At 41.0% G+C, this 17,974-nt stretch overlaps 1 protein-coding gene and 1 gene segment (V, D, J or C); one reads left to right on the top strand and one right to left on the bottom strand.

Moving 5' to 3' along the window:
* Window positions 1–17,974, top strand: part of LOC122555190 — a 181,835-nt gene that overhangs the window by 73,664 nt on the left and 90,197 nt on the right.
* LOC122555188 (V-set domain-containing T-cell activation inhibitor 1-like) lies at window positions 1,514–17,083 on the bottom strand. Of its 2 annotated transcripts, none has more exons than XM_043700932.1 (5): window positions 16,993–17,083; window positions 6,526–6,575; window positions 4,560–4,901; window positions 2,749–3,036; window positions 1,514–1,993 (listed from the first exon to the last, which is right to left on the bottom strand). In XM_043700932.1, coding segments are annotated over exons 1-5 (735 nt in total). In that variant the 5' UTR covers window positions 16,995–17,083; the 3' UTR covers window positions 1,514–1,940. The 2 variants fall into 2 exon arrangements, with proteins under 2 accessions (XP_043556867.1, XP_043556869.1); XM_043700934.1 differs by lacking the exon at window positions 16,993–17,083 and adding an exon at window positions 12,538–12,640.

Genomic DNA, 17,974 nt, shown 5'->3' with positions numbered 1-17,974 from the left:
CTCCCTTGCTTCCCAGAGAATCCTAGGATAAATGCCATCAGGCCCAGGGGACTTATCTATTTTCACCCTTTCCAGAATTTCCAACACCTCTTCTCTACATACCTCAAAGCCATCCATTCTACTTAATTGTGACTCAGTATTCACATTGACAACAATGTCCTGTTCCTGATTGAATACTGACGAAAAGTATTCATTCAGTGTCTCCCCAATCTCTTCAGCCTCCACACGCAACTTCCCACTACTATCCTTGACTGGACCTATTCCTACCCTAGTCATTCTTTTATTCCTGACATACCTATAGAAAGCCTTAGGGTTTTCCCTAATCCTACTAACTAAGGACCTTTCATGTCCCCTCCTTGCTGCTCTTACCTCACATTTATCTAAATTAAACTCCATCTGCCACTCCTCAGCCCATTGGCCCATCTAATCAAGATCCCATTGTAATCTGAGGTAACCTTCTTCACTGTCCACTACACCTCCAATCTAGTCATCTAGAAACTTACTAACTATACCTCATAAGTTGTTCATAATGTTCATAAGTCAGTATAGCCAATCCACCTAATTTGCATACTTTCAGATTTTGGGAGGAAACCAGAACATTTGGTGGAAACCTACACAGACACAGATCCAATAAGGGACCTCCACACAGACAGTGTGACTGAACCCGGGTCCCTGGTGATGAGACAACAGTGCTAACTACTGTGCCATCATGCTGCCTAATTTCTTTTTTAATTCACTAATGCACAATTTCTAAACTGCTGCTTAATAAATCCGATAAACTATCAGAAAATTGTTAAAAATTATTTTGGACACAGTTCCAAGGTTCACTCGATCCATTCGAAAGATGAAAGGCTTATCTTTTGAGATGAGACTGAGCAGTTTAGGCTCTACTCACTAGAGTTTAGAAGGATGGGAAGAGAACTAGTTGAGATGTTAGAAAGGTTTGACAAGTAGAGGTGGAGTGGGAATGGGAAACAATCCAGAATGAAAGGTCATAGCTTTAGGTTAAGGGGTAGCAGATTAAAACAGAGATGAGGAGGAATTACTTCTCTCAAAGGGTGGCAAATCTGTGGAATTCATTACATAGGAGCATACATATGCACATACACAGGAACAAACATAGGAATTAAGAGTGGGAGTAGGCAATTCAGCCCTTTGAGCCCACTGCACCACATAACATGATCATAGCTGATCTTATAATGGTCTCAATTCCACTTTCCTGCCTGCTCGCCATAGACATTTATCCTGTTTTTCATCAGAAACACGAGGGCCGAAGGGCCTGTGCTGTAATGTTCTATGTTCTATAAGTAGTTTCTTTACTCAGAAAGTAGTAGGGAGGTGGAATGCACTGCCTGCGACAGTTGTAGACTCACCAACTTTAAGGGCATTTAAATGATCATTGGATAATCATATGGATGAAAATTGAATAGTGTAGGACAGATGGGCTTCAGATTAGTTCCACAGGTCGGCGCAACATTGAGAGCCAAAGGGCCTGTACAGTGCTGTAATGTTCTATGTTCTAACATATCAATTTCTTTCCTCAATCGATTGATTGATTCTGCATCGAATACACTCTGGGGCAGTGGGTTCCACAGATTCACTGAGAGAAGTAGTTTCTCCGCATCTCAGTTTTACCTCAGCCTGGGAATGTCTGGAAACTGAATAAATTGAAAAATGAGACAGACTGATTTTTAATTAGTAACAGGTTTAAGGCTTATGGGACATGGACAGAATATTGAGGCTGAGTTGAGATCACCCCTGGTCATACTAAATGGCAGAGCAGGCTAGAAAGGAAGAACTGCATATTCCTGCTTTTAACTCTTATGTTTTCTGACAGCACATATTAGCTCACGATGCTCAGTATACTGTATCCTGTGTTTGGAAAAGCTTTGCAAGTCATTTAAGAATAGAAGAGCATCAATGGTAAAATGCCCTTTGACTTATAAATCAGGAGAAGGTTCTCCATCATCGAGACGAATCATGTTATGCCCATCTGGAAAAAAAAGGAAACGTAAAGACATTTTACTATTGCTGCTGCTTGCAATTTCTTACAAGGTCTTAATCTGTAAAACCAGTCCTATCATTAATAAGTTCCATATTGTCAAAGACATCATTGGACAGGTGGAAGCAACAACAACAAAAAAACTGTCTTGCTCAACAAAAAAAAAGATAACAGAAAGAATAACCGCTTTCAACCCTCACCTAAGAGAAGATACTGAGCTTTCTGATATCTCAGCAAAGGCAATGGGGCAAAAGAACAAAGAGAGAGAAGAAGCCTGCTGTTGGCAAACAGATGAGACTACCACTTTCAGCCATGGAGCTCAGCTTCATCCATCCCATTGTCCAATCTGTGGTCAGTACACTATTCTGAGTAAAACGTTCCCATCAGCTATGGAGATTAGTATTGCTATACTTTCCCCACCCAGTATTCCCATTTGGTACCAGTCAATCTTTCTCACCTGTTATCTGTTGTACCTATTAGGTTATGTACCACATCTAAATTATTGCTTCTTAAGAAACAATCAACTGCCTTAACATTGCTAATGAATTCTTAATTGCCTATTTTGGATAATCTGTGACTTCCAAACCCTAAATCTTATAAAACCCAATACATTTAAAAGAGAAACAAATTCAGAATAGTCCTTTCTCAGCTTCTAAGGTCATCTTATTAACATGCTTCTTCTCCACAACTTATATAATAATTTAAGTTACCTTTAGTATCAACATTGATCTCAGAAATAAACTCACTTGTGAATACAGCTCGAGCAGCCTTGGACTTTGCCATCCACTTGTGCTGTACGAAGCAGACATATTGATTTTTGGCATCACTCTCTCTCTTCAGGTAATGTTCCACATGGTATAATCCATTTTCATCTCTGGACAGGAGTGTTTCACTAATGCTGTTCAAATCATTGCCATGTGTGTCTTTCCAGCTAATCTTTGGTACTGGGTACAAACCTGAATATTTGCAAGTCAGCACGTCATTATTATCACCATTAGTTTCCCAGAAGATGTGCATATCTCCAGTACCCTTTGCTAAGAAAAAAAAAAGTGGTTATTATAATAACTAATAATAGTATAAATGAATAATTTCTGATTTTCAACATGCCATTCTGAAAGAAATTATACAGTTAAACTGCAACCGGTTTTACAATATACAGGGCGAACCGGAATCCGTGGAATCATTTTCACGCCCTGAACATATAATAGGAAACATTCCAGAACCAGGGACCAGGATGCTGCCGGGATGGTACATTTCCCATTTAAATAAATGGGTTCACTCCTACCCGTGGCTTCGGGCTTCTGTGGCAAGTCTTGGAATGTATCCCCTGCGGGTACGGTGGTGGGGGGGGGGTGATCTACTGTGACAGTTTTCATAAGAGCCGTTAAGACATTTCATATTCTGTGGTTACTTATGACAGATTAACTTATTGCAGAGCAAATAAAAATGTTACTACCAGGCACTATGACCAATCCCCTGCTTTTCCATGCAAATTACTAGGTTTTATTCACAACGCTTTTCTCCCTCAGCAACTCTGGAAAAGACATCAGGGATTTAGATTCATCAGAATTTCAGAATTGGGTTATTGTTCAAATGACTACCTATGAACAGGATGAAGTTTGACAAATTGCATCATCACCACTAATCTCTTGATCCCCCTCATTGCAGCTTCAGTAGAGAATTCTGCACAATCACTGATCCTTCTGCAATATCACGTGTTGATTAAGAAATAGAAGCTGGGAATTGGCCATCCATCACATTAGATCTGCTGCGCCGTTAAATAAGATCATGGTTCTTCTAATGATAGCTTTAACTTTATTTTCCTGCCTGCCCTCACATACCCTGACTCATCTGTGAATCAAAAAAATGTCTAACTCAGCCTCAATATTTTCAATGATTCAACTGCCCTCTCAGGGAGAATGCCAAATATGAATGACCTTCTGAGACACTAAATTCTTCCTCATCCCTATAACAAAGCTAAGCAGACGAAGACCCATTATTTTTAAACAATTAAAGCTGCCAGAAGTAGGCACACGGGGTAGTTGAGACATATGCCTTGAGGTGACTTTCAACAGAATTTTTGTGTCTTGCTGAAAATCTTTGAATGTAAATTTAAGTGAAACACTAGTGTCACATAGTCATTATAGAACAGTCCATCAAGGCTATTCCAAAATTAACACTCTAAAAATAACAGTTTATCCTATTCTAGGCTCTTCTGACAAGGGAGAGATAGTCTCTCAATATCTACCCTGTCAATCTACAATAGAATTTCATTTTCAAAAGGATCAGCTCTCATTACTCTGTACTCGACTGGTATAGGCTCAACCTGGGAGATCAGGAGAATCCTACAGAACTAAGAGATTAGATTTTCATTATTGCTTAGTATAGCTGTCCAGATGAGACACCATTATTATTGCCTTTCTATAAAAATCAGAACACATTGCTATAAGAAATAAGATCTGTCCTTCCCTTTGTTGTCATTGGCCATCTTTGTAAAAAATTAAAACTTTAAACAAATGATTGTAATTAAAGACAAAGAACAGAACAGCTGACATACCCCATACAAACAGCTCAATTGTTTCATCATCAAATCCATGGTTGGTGCTGACATAGCACTTGTATGTTCCTTCATCCCAAACATTAACATTCTTCAGAGTAAGAGATGCATCTCCTCTGTTGACGGCATTGCCTGCAACTGCAGTTCTCTTGGTGTAGTTCTTGTGCTGTTCACTTAAGTCATCTTGATTATCCCTGTATTCGTGGATGGTTTGTTTTTCGCCTACCTTCTCCCAGATCACAACCGGGTTACTGTTGGAACGGCTCTCAAAGGAACATTTGAGAGTGACAGCTTTACCAATCTCTGAATCGATATACCGGTCACAGGTTAAAGTGAATGTCTCTGCATAAGGAATGAAAATAATACATTTAAAAACAAATCTTCCAATAAATATTTATTAACTTCAGTTTAAATAAATTTTATATGATTTACTCATAGAGTCATAGAGATATACAGCACAGAAACAAACCCTTCGATTCAACTCATCCATGCTGACCAGATATCCGAAATACATCTAGTCCCATTTGCCAACATTTGGCCCATATCCTTCTAAACCCTTCCTATTCATTTACTCATCTGGATATCTTTTAAATGTTGCAAATGTACCAGCCTCCACCACTTCCTCTGGCAGCTCATTCCATACATGTACCACCCTCTATGGGCCAGCCAATTCTATATCCAAATAGCCAACTTTTCCTGTATCCCATGCCTCCTATGCCTTACTGAAATCCATATACACCACATCCACTGCTTGACCTTTGTCAAACTGTGTTGTCACGTCCTCAGAGAACTCAATAAGGCTTGTGAGGCATGCCCTGCCCCTCACAAAGCCGTGTTGACTATCTTTAATCAAACTATGTTTTCCCAAATAGTCATAAATGTTATCTCTCAGAATTGTTTCCAGTACCTTGCTTACTACAGACGTAAGACTGACTGGGCTGTAATTGCCAGAGATTTCCTAATTCCATTTCTTGAACAGAGCAACACCATTCATCTCCCTCCAATCAGCTGGTACTACTCCCGTGGAGAGTGAGAATGCAAAGATCATCGCATAGGCGTAGCAATCTCATTCCTCGCTTCCTGTGGTAACCTTGAATGTATCTGATCCAGGCATGGGGACATATCTACCTTGATGCTTCCCAGAATTACCAGCACATCCATTTCCTTAAGATCAACCTGTTCAAGCCTATTAACCTGATCCATGGTGTTCTCACTATCAACAAGGTCCTTCTCACTCATGAATACTGAACCAAAAAAACCTCATTTAGGGCCTCCTTTACCTTTTCAGACTCCAAGCACAAGTTCCCTCCACCATCCCTGATCGGTCCTACCCTGTCTCTGATCATTCTCCTATTCCTCACGTACATGTAGGATGCCTTTTAGTTTTTCCCTAATCTTTCCCACTCACCCTTCTATGGGCTCATAGCCAAAGCAGTAATGCAAAGACTAGAACAAACAGCCGTCCCACAAATTCCACAGTTCCCTACAGTAAATGCATCTGTCACATGTCTGCCTACTCCAGCATCCTGTCTATGCTTTCTGCCAGTTTTTCATTGTCCTCTTCTTAGTTCACAACTATACTTTTTCTAACAGTATGCAATTTTAAATTAGTGCTCTACACATGCAGATTTAGTTTTTTTTTACCATAGATCAAGAAGAAGAATGGTCCTGATACTTTCCCCTGGGAAACACAATTACTGCCCAGAAAACTAGTGTTCACCACTATTCCGTTTACTGTTACTCAGTCAAGTTTGTATTTTTGAGACGTGACATCTAATTCCATGCATTCTGGATGTCTACATATGCCACATCAACTGCATTACCTTCACCAACTTCTGTTACTTAATCAAAAACTCAATCAAATTAGTCAAACATGATTTGCCAGAAGTATTTAATATTAGTCATTCATATTTGCATTTTCATTTAGATTCATTCATGTGCATTAAAAGAAATAAAAAAAACTTACCAAACTGAGGAAATAGTAAAGAAAATAGGAGGCAGCACAGTGACAGCATCCTGAAAAAGAATTAACAACTGGTTAGAAGGGAGGAACTTGCACTGACTAAATTTGAACCATGGTTGCAGATGACAACATTATCCTAAAGGGTACAGTTCTGCAACCACACATCAATGATTTGGATAAAATCAGAGGGACAACAGTCTACAGTATTAAAATAGGAGTTCTCGTCAATAATTCAAAAGGGAACAACAATAACGAATTGAGAAGATGATGTAACGCAGAGAAAGGTGGCAGACAGAACTGGTGCAGCCAAATGGGAAGCGTTTTCAGAAAGGGGCAATGTGAATGAATCAGAGAGACAATGTGACATAGTGCACGGGTGAGGGAGTGTATGTTAGGTGGAGCAGTCCATCAGGAAGAATGCGAGCCTGAGAGAGGTCACGATTCCAGGCAGCAGCAGAGGCCTGCCAATTAAAGGTTCACTTGGATTCACTGTCAGCGTGCAGACTGATGAGCATCGGCAAAGAGCTCCAACTGGCCTCAGGAGCCATGGTAAATTGAGGAAAAAGCGAGGCCATGTTCTTTGGGAACCAATCCTTTAGCCCATTCACTGTCTGCTGGGAACATTGCTTGGAGGGGGAGGGCATGCACAAATTCTTGGGAGGAGTATAACACCAAAGTGAGGCAGAAACTAGGCTTTTGGGAGCATCACTCTCTCTCCATTGCAAATGGAAACCTGGCCATTTGGTGTGAGTCACTCTCTCTGTTATTGTATGTGGCACAGGTCTAGCCCATTCCCCAAAATTGTAGTTTCAGTCATCTTCCACTTCATCTGGAAACGTAAGATGGATCATATCCACAGGGACACCATGTACAAAACTCTGGATAAGTGGAAAGAATGTACCCAACACCACCGTCATCCTGATGGCCATCTTTGTGTGCAGCTGCATCAAACTGTGCATAAACCCTCGGTATGCAAATACCAAGTGACACTACGTACTGAGGTTTGCAAAGGTTTGTGAGAATGGTCCCAGGAATGAAAAGCTTAACATATGAGGAACATTTGGGGACTCTGGGTTTACACTCTCAATCCAGATGCCTTTTAAATGTTGTAATTGTCCAAGCCTCCACCACTTCCTCTGGCAGCTCATTCCACACACGCACCACCCTCTGCATAAAAAAAGTTGCCCCTTATGTTCCTTTTAAACCTTTCTCCTCTCACCCTCAACCTATGGCCTCTAGTTCTGGACTCCCTCATCCCAGGTAAAAGTCATTCGCTATTCAACCTATTCATGCCCCTCATGATTTTATAAATCTCTTGAGGTCACTCCTCAACCTCTGATGCTCCAGGGAAAATAACCTTAGCCTATTCAGCCTCTCACTCTAGCTCAAACCCTCCTACCCTGGCAGCATCCTTGTAAGTCTTCTCTAAACCCTTTCAAGTTTCACAACAACCTTCCTATTGGAGGGAGACCAGAACTGCACACAATATTCCAAAACTGACCTAACGAATACACTGTACAGCCACAACATGATATTCCAATTCCTACACTTAATGCTCTGACCAATAAAGGAAAACATACCAAACGCCTTCTTATTCTAACCACCTGCGACTCTACTTTCAAGGAACTATGACCATGCACTCCAAGGTCACTTTATTCAGCAACCCTCCCCAGGACCTTATCATTAAGTGTATAAGTCCTGTCCTGATTTGCTTTTCCAAAATGCACTACCTCAAATTTATCTAAATTAAACTCCATCTGCCACTCCTCAGCCCATTGGCCCATCTGATCAAGATCCCATTATACTCCGAGGTAAAACTTCTTCACTGCCCACTACACCTCCAATTTTGGTGTCATCTGCAAATGTTAGATGTTTATATCCAAATCATTTATCTAAATGCCAGCCCTGATACTTGTGTCACTCCCTGGTCACAGGCCTCCAATCTGAAAAGCAATCCTCACCACCACCCTCTATCATCTACCTTCTTGCCAGTTCTGTATCCAAATGACTAGTTCTCTCTGTATTCCATGTGATCTAACCTTGCAAACCAGTCTACCATGAGGAACCTTGTCAAATGCCTTACTGAAGTTCATACTCAATGCCATGTTGACTATCCCTAATCAGTCCTTGCCTTTCCAAATATACATAAATCCTGTCCCTCCTGCAATAGCCCACCATCAATGTCAGGTGTGCACCACTGCACACTGCCTTCCAAACAGTTGCAGGGGGATAGAGACTGTCACACATCTCCTGCTGGAATGTGCCTTTGCATAAGAGGTTCTGGAGAAAGATGCAGTGGCTTTTTCTCAAGGTTCAGCCCAAGCAGCTGTGTGACACAAAGCTCTGAAATCTATTGTCTATTCCCCGGGTCGCACACTGAAACAAACATTGACACCGCTTGGAGGACCATCAACTCAGTTAAGGACATTCTTTGGTCTGCCCAAAACTTGGTGGTCTTCCAGAATAAGTTAAATATCACACAACACTATGTTATAGTCCAACAGGTTTGTTTGGAAGCACTAGCCTTCATAGCGCTGCTCCAAACGCTAATGCTTCTGAATAAACCTGTTGGACTATATAACCTGGTATTGTGTGATTTTTAAACTTTGTCCACCCCAGTCCAACACCAACATCTCCACATCATGGCTTCCAGAATAAGGAGTTGCGCTCCAGAGTGTTGCAAACTGACACATTCCAAGGGCCAGGACTACGTACTGAGGAACATTCTAGAGCTTGGGTCAGCTGTTGCCAAGGCACAGTGGGGAAGGACCACTGTCTGAGAACCTCCTGCTAAATGGGAGTTTGTTCAGTTATCAGACCCTCGAAGTGCGTCAATGTATAGAAAATGTAGTCTTGGGTGTCTAAGAGATGCCTTTGGGTTTGTTGGGATTGAGTCAAACTCAAATGTTGTTTGTTTACTTGACATGCTACAGCACAGAACTGAATTGCATTTGTAAAAATGTATATATAAAATGACTTATTTATGAATAAAGTATATTTTTTAAATTACACAAAAAAACAGAATACAGGGGGAGGGGCCACAGGTATGGGAGAGACAACAGCACATTGAAGGGGAATATGAGAGGGAGCGTATGAGAGGAAGAGTGTGGGTCAGAGTGAGAGAGAGGAGTGTATGAGGGAATGTATGGGAGTGAAATTTTCCAGTAAACCTAATGTGTTAAATCTAGTCTTAAGATCATCAAATCACACCAGTTGCAGTCAATCCTGGCCGATGTTGATAACATCAACAAATTAGGAAGCTAATAACTGTCACGGAGTACTGTGCATTACTATTTTTCTTTTATTCTTCATGGAACCTGGATGTCAATTGCAAGCCTAGTGATTTGTTGACCATCCCTAATTGCCTTTGAACTGAATAACATGCTTGGTTATTTCAGTTAGAAGTCAACCAAAAATTGTGAACTTGGGTGTCACATGGGGGCCAGATTCCGCAAAGAAACACCAGTGAAACTTTTGAATGCAGGTAATTTATTTTGTTACATACAAAGTGCTCAATTTGTGCAGTGACAGTGTTTCTGCAGTCCCACAATGATGAAAACCAATGGCAGTTTAACAGTCAGTTTTACTGGGACCAGCTTTCAACTCTCGGCTTGGATATTTTTAATTCAACCTGACCAGAAATATTATGATACACATCTGGCACATGTCAGACCTAAACCCAGGCATCTTGGCTCGACACTACCACTCCACCACATCAGCCCCCAATTCTAGATTTATTAACTGAATTCACACTGTCCAGTTGGCATAGTGGAACTTGAATTCACTTTACAAAAGAATTTATTTAGGACGCTAGATTACTCACCAACCCACCATCTGCCTCAAGCACTAAATTACAAACCAAAACAACATAACAGCAGAAAGGATATAACACACGTCCATTGGAATTCTGTCCAATATCAGAAAGTACAAAGATAGAACTAGTGATATAAGTAATGATAAAAGTTCCCAAGCTCCCCCTTTGAGAACAGTGCATTATCAAATATTCTTTGGCTATGAGAATCCAAATACAGGTATTCAAATCCCATGTCTTTCTGAAACAGTCCTGTCATTTCCCAGCAGCATTACGACTGTACTCACACCATATGGACAGCAATAAGTTCAATAAGGAAGCTCAAAAGAGCATACAAATTCAGAGTAGGAGTAGGCTGTCAGACCCTTCGGGCCCGCTCTGCCATTCAATAAGATTGTGGCCTCAGCTCCACTTACCTACTCTCTCACCATAACCCCTAATTCCTTTACTGGTCAAAATATTATCTTAGCTTTAGAAGCATTTACTGAGGTAGTCTCAACTACTTCACTGGGCAGGGAATTCCACAGATTCACAACTCTCTGGATGAAGAAGTTCCTTCTCAATTATGTCCGAAATCTGCTCCCCCAAATTTTGAGGCTATACCCTCTTGACCTAGTTTCACCCGCAAGTGGAATCATCCTCTCTACTTCTAGCTTATAAATTCCCTTCATAATCTTATACATTTCCATAACATCCCTCCTCATTCTTCTAAATTCTAATGAATATAATCCTGGTCTACTCAGTCCCTCCTCAGAAGCCAACCCCCTCAACTCCGGAATCAACCTAGTGAACCTCCTCTGCACCCCCTCCAGTGACAGTATATCCTTTTTCAAGTAAGGAGACCAAAATGCACACAGTCCTCCAGGTGTAGCCTCACTAGCACCCTGTACAGCTCTCTGATTTTAAACTCAATCCCTTTAGCAGTGAAGGGCAAAATTCCACGTGCCTTCTTAATTACCTGTTGCACCTGCAGACCAACCTTCTGTGGTTCATGTATAAGGACACCCAGGTCCCTCTGCACAGCAATGTGCTGTAACCTTTTACCATTCAAATAATAGTCCTTTTTACTATTATTCCTATCAAAATGGATAACTTCACATTTATTAATATTGTACTCCATCTGACAGACCTTTACCCACTCACTTAAACTATCATGTCCCTCTACAACGTTTCACAGTCCTCTGCCGACTTTGCTCGACCACTCATCTTAGTGTCCTCTGCAAACTTTGACACACTACATGTGGTTCCCAACACCAAATCATCAATGTAAACTGTGAATAATTGTGATCCCGACACTGAACCCTGAGGCACACCACTAGTTACTGATTACCAACCGGAAGAGCACTCATTTATTCCCAGTCTTTCAGTACCTTCTCAAGGGCAATTAGAGTTGGTCAGAAAAAATGTATCACTAATATCAAATATCCCCTTTTTTAAAAAAACCTGCTCCTTGCCTTTGCTTGTTACAGAATCACATGCACAGCCCATCCCTAACCACCACTCTTAGGCCACACTATTCATAACCTGTTGTAAAAGAGTGCAATATAGGGCCTATTTCTCTAGCGATAGGAGTTGAGGAGTGACCTGATAGAGCTGGTTAAAAACAAAGACTTGCGGGTATGGCAACTTTCAGTATTATACACTCTCTGTCCCAAAGAACACAGCCAAAAGCAGTTGTTGTATTGTGGAAAACCCAAGAGTTATATAACAAAAACAGGTCATACACGGATTCAAGCTTCTGTGCCTGTCCAATGTCAATGTGGCCATATGAGAGTTTTGTGGAGCAGAGGCAGTGACCCTATCTCTGCACCAGACGGTCCAGGTTAAAGTCCCATATGGGATGTGATGACCACTTTCGGCTGTCCGAACACACCCAACAGGAAGGTTTAAGAGATAGAACCATGCATTTCGGCCAATTGGCCTGATTTCATATTGTAGTTTCCAAAATTCCTTCGATACACTGCTATGAAATATTTTTCATTTATAAAATAACTGTACCGCATTTCTTACAATCACAATGAAGTTCATAAACACTAATTTGCTCTTGATATCGGAAGTACTCTACCCAGAACGTTAACACTCATTCTCAAAAGGTCTGCTTGAAGGACTTGTTCATCATCAATTAGCAGAACATTTTAATATTCATCCACACTTAACGTTATTTTAAAACAACCTATCGGCAAGAAACGTTGAGTATAACTTACATTATGTCTCAATTTTATTCAATTTTAACGCGAAACAATGATTCCCACGTCTGTCCTAACCGGAACACAAACTGCTCTGTAATCCGCCCAGAATTGGGTGTAATCTCCTATTGAAAGGCCACTTTCCCTCCCGTCACTTGTATCTGGGCAGAAGTATCATTTACAGGTTAGAAATAACGATCCCGACGTTCAGCTCAGAATTGGAGTAATGGTGAGGTCTGTGTGATAAATAAACGTGTGGGAGTTCTTACTGCATATCAGGCACTGTGTTTATTCCAAGCGCGCTAGTGATCAAATACATACAGGATGTGAAATGTATTCTTACTTTTAAATATGATGTGGAGGTATCGGTGTTGGGCTGGGGCGGACAAGGTCAAAAATCACACTACACCAGATTACAGTCCAACGGATTTATTTGAAAACATTAGCTTTAGGAGCGCTGTTCCTTAAACTAGTGTTTTCAAATAAACCCGCTGGACTGTAACCTGGTGTCGTGTGATTTTGCACTTTTAAATAGATGGTGACCAAGTGCAAGAGGGAATTAGAAACTGCGCACTTCTAGAAAGAGAAACGAAACCGAAACAAGCGCTAAGCCTGTTACCACCATTTGCTGTTTTATTTCAAAACTATAACATCCTTAGTATTTGAGTTTTTGCTCAAATTAGAACACACACATCGAAAGGAGAAAGGTTCCTGAAAACCTTTCAGGAATGCCGGAAAACCCCATTCCCTACAATTATTTCCTTCAATCCAATGTTAACAGATTTTCCACATCTGTCCATTACTTTAGCATTTGTTTCTCCCACTGTGTTATCGCACAAAATGTCAAATGATAGAAAATCGATTCAAAGGAGCAAATTTGTTGGATTTCATGAATACTGTATACCACAAACCAGTTGACATAGAAGTGAAAGACCATTCAGCCCATTGAGGGCATTTGGCATCATTCAATGAGCTCAGACCTGATCGGATAACCCTCAATTCCATTTTCCCACCTTTTCCCCATAATCCTATGCTTTCCTCTTGATTAAAAATTCTGTCCATATCAGCATTAGATATAGAACAGAGAACAGTACAGCACACTGCAGGCCCTTCAGCTCTCAATGTTATGCTGACCTTTCATCTTACTTGAAGATCAAACTAACTTACATACCCTTAATTATACTATCATTCATATGCCTATCCAAGAGTTGCTTAAATGTCCCCAATGTATCTGACTCTACTACCACTGATGGCAGTGCATTCCAAACACCCACTACTCTCTGTGTAAAGAACCTACCTCTGATATCTTACCTAAACCTTCCTACAATCACATTAAAATTATGTTTGTAAGTTTTCTCGCTGAGCTGGAAGATTTGTTCTCAGACATTGTCACCATGCTCTGGTGGTGTCCTTCTTCGTCTGTGTGTATGGATACTTAATCATGTCTTTTGGTGGCTAGTTGGTGTTTATGTATCCTGGTGGCTAGTTTCCTGCCCATCTGTCCGATGTAGTGTTTGCTGCAATGCTTGCAGGGTATTTTGTAAATGACATTCATTTTGCTGGCTGTTGATACGGGTTCTTTAGGTTCATTAATAGCTGTTTCAGTGTTTTGGTAGGTTTGTGGGCTACCAAGATGCCAAAAGACATGACCAACTATCACTAGTATCCTTACACATAGACAAAGAAGGATACCATTTTGATTGGGACAGTACATCCATCCTTGGACAGGTTAAACAAAGACACGCATGGGAATTCCTAGAGGCCTGGTATTCAAACTGGAACTCCATCAATAAACACATTGATTTGGACCCCATTTACCAACCTCTGAGGAAAAGAACCAGAAATGATATCATCCACCAGAACAGACCAAGACACACAAATAGAAAGTGAGTCAGAGCACCAGTGCTTCACCGGAGGCTCACTGTTGATGTTATGTAGCATGGTAACAAAACATCTGAAAACAAACTTTCCAGCTCAGCAAGCAAGTTTACAACTTGAACCTCAACCTGAGCTACAAATCTGCTCAAAAATCACAAAACTGAAAATTTTGCACCCTCCTGAAAGCCATTTCCACTCTGGGAAATAGTCTCTGGCTATCCACTCTATCTTTGCGTCTCATCACTTGTAAACCTCTATCAAATCACCTCTCATTTTTCTTCATTCCAATGAGAAAAGCCCTATCTCCTCAACCTCATATGCCCTCTGCTCCCTCTTGAAAGATATTTTATAAGGTTCCTCATGTTAGGCTTCCTCCAGGTCATTTATGTATATAACAATCAACACTGGTCCCAACCCAGATCCCTGTGGAATACCCCTGGTCTCAGTTCTCCGTTTTGAGAAATTCCCTTTCACTTCTACTATCTGCCTCCTGTTGTCCAGCCAGTTCTCTATCCATCTAGCTAGTACACCTTCGACCCCATGCAACTTCACTTTCTCCATTAGCCTACCAGAGGGAACCTTATCAAATGACTTACTGAAGTCCATGTATATGACATCTACAGCCCTCCCTCATCAATCAACTTTGTCATTTCCTATTAAGTTTGTAAGACATGACCATCCCTGCACAAAACTATGCTACCTATCACTGATAAGCCCATTTTCTTTCAAAAGTATATAGATCCTATCCTTCAGTATCTTCTGTTTGCAAAAGATATTTCATGACCCCTTTTAGTCCTCTTAATTCCTCATTTTAGATTGGTTCTACTTTCCCAATATTCTTCCAAAGCTTTGTCTGTTTTCAGGTTGCCTCATCCTTATGTAAGCTTTCTTTTTCCTCTTTGCTAGTCTCACAATTTCATCTGTCATCCATGGTTCCCTAATCTTGCCATTTCTATCCCTCATTTTCATAGGGACATGTCTACCCTGCACTCTAATCAACCTCTCTTTAAAAGTCTCCCACATATCGAATGTGGATTTCCCTTCAAACAGCTGCTCCCAATCCACATTCCCCAGCTCCTGCCGAATCTTGTTATAGTTGGCCTTCCCCCAACTTAGCACTCTTCCTTTTTGTCATTTTCTCATTTTTGTCCATAAGTATCCTAAAATTTATAGAATTGTGATCAGTATTCCCAAAGTAATCCCGACTGAAACTTCAACCACCTGGCTGGGCTCATTCCCCAACACCAGGTAGCCCCTTCCCGAGTTGGACTATTTACATACTGCTCTATAAAACCCTCCAGGATGCTCCTTACAAATTCTGCTCCATCTAGACCTCTAACACTAAGTAAATCCCAGTCAATGTTAGGAAAATTTAAATTTCCTATCACCACCACCCTGTTGCTCCTACATCTTTCCATAATCTGTTTACATATTTGTACCTGTACCTCATGCTCGCTGTTGGGAAGCCTGCCGTATAGCTCCAACATTGTTACTGTACCCTTCCTATGTCTGAGCTCTGCCCATATTGCCTCACTGCTCAAGTCCTCCATATCTCAGCACAGCTGTGATATCCTCTCTGATCAGTAATACAACTCCTCCACCCCTTTTACCCCCCTCTCTATTCCACCTGAAGTATCTATGTCCTGGGATATTTAATTGCCATTCATGCCCTTCCCTCAACAAAGTCTCAGTAATAGCAATAATATCATACTCCTAGTTCAATATGGAAATTCAAAACAACCTTCTCAAGGGCAATAAGAGACAGACAGAAAAATAAATGCACCAATAACATCCCTTTAAAAATAACTGTTCCATGCCTTTGTCTGTAAAACCACGTGCCCCTCATCCCCCACTAGATTCTTAGGCTCCACTGCTCACAAATGATTGGAAAACAGTGCAATGTAGGGCTCATTTCTCCAGCAATAGGTATTTGAGCAATGACCTGATCGAGTTTGTTAAAAACAAAGATTTGCAAGTACGGCTCCTTTCAGAATTCTAAACTCTCTGTCCCAAAGCACTGGGCTAGCCGAAGTTGTTGTATTGTGGGAAACCAAGGAGTTTATACATCCGGAGTATGATGGAGACTTTGAGATTACCAGGGGTCAACAAGAACAGGTCATGCACGGGTTAACGCTCCTGTGCCTGTCCAACATAAATGAGAGATACTTTGTGGAGCCAAGGCAGTGACCCTCTCTGTGGACCAGACGGTCCAGGTTTACGTCCTGTAAGGATGTGATGATCACTTCGCGGTGCCGTAACACGGCCAAACCAAAGTTTAAGAGATAGCAATACGCGTTCATGGGCTGATAAGCCTGGTTACATGCTGTCGTTTCTAAAATTCTTTCGATACACTGCTATGAAATATTTTTCATTTATAAAATAACTGTACCGCATTTCTTACAATCACAATGAAGTTCATAAACACTAATTTGCTCTTGATATCGGAAGTACTCTACCCAGAACGTTAACACTCATTCTCAAAAGGTCTGCTTGAAGGACTTGTTCATCATCAATTAGCAGAACATTTTAATATTCATCCACATTTAACGTTATTTTAAAACAACCTATCGGCAAGAAACGTTGAGTATAACTTACATTGTGTCTCAATTTTATTCAATTTTAACGCGAAACAATGATTCCCACGTCTGTCCTAACCGGAACACAAACTGCTCTGTAATCCGCCCAGAATTGGGTGTAATCTCCTATTGAAAGGCCACTTTCCCTCCCGTCACTTGTATCTGGGCAGAAGTATCATTTACAGGTTAGAAATAACGACCGCGTCTTAACGACCAGACTAAGTGCGAATCCAATTTTAAATTTCGCGACGGGTCGCTCAGTATTGGATTTATGATAAGGTTTGTGTGATAAATAAACGTTAGTGAATTCTCACTCTATGGCAGGCGCAGAGTTTATTCCAAAAGCGTTGTTGATCAGAAACATAAAGGATGTGAAATGTATTCCTACTTAGACGGTGACCAAGAGTAAGGGCGATTTACCAACTGCGCACCTGCGGATAGAGAAGCGGAACCGAAACAATGCTGCGTCGCTGCTTGTTACCACCATTTGCTGTTTCATTTACATTCTCATTGAAAGGGGAAAAAAAAGTTCTTGTGTGAGTTCAGCAGCCGGAAGACCCCACTGCCATCTGTCCATTATCTTAGCACTTGTTTCTCCCACGTCGGTATCGCACAAAATGGCTAGCGATATGAAATCGATTCAAAGGAACATTGGCGCTGAAATCGACCATTCAGCCCAATGAGGGCATGTGGCATCATTCAATGAGATCATACCTGATCAAATAACCCTCAACTCCATTTTCCTACCTTTTCCCCATCATCCTATGATTCCCATGCTGATTAAAATTCTGTCCATCTCATTTTAAATATCTTTAACAACCCAACCTCAACAGCTCCCTGCAGTAAAGAATTCCACAGATTCACGATTCTCTGAGAGGAGAAAGGCCCCCTGCCCCCCTCCCCATTCGGAGATTATTCCCTCTGGTCGTAGATCTTCCACAAGGCAAAACACATCTCCTGTGTCAAGTCCTCTAAGAACCTTACATCTTTGCATTCTTCTA

This window comes from Chiloscyllium plagiosum, chromosome 12 (genome assembly GCF_004010195.1).
Source record: "Chiloscyllium plagiosum isolate BGI_BamShark_2017 chromosome 12, ASM401019v2, whole genome shotgun sequence".
Classification (NCBI taxonomy): Eukaryota; Metazoa; Chordata; class Chondrichthyes; order Orectolobiformes; family Hemiscylliidae; genus Chiloscyllium; species Chiloscyllium plagiosum.
Note: the sequence above shows the minus strand (reverse complement) of the source record. Positions and strands in the feature narration are given on the sequence as shown.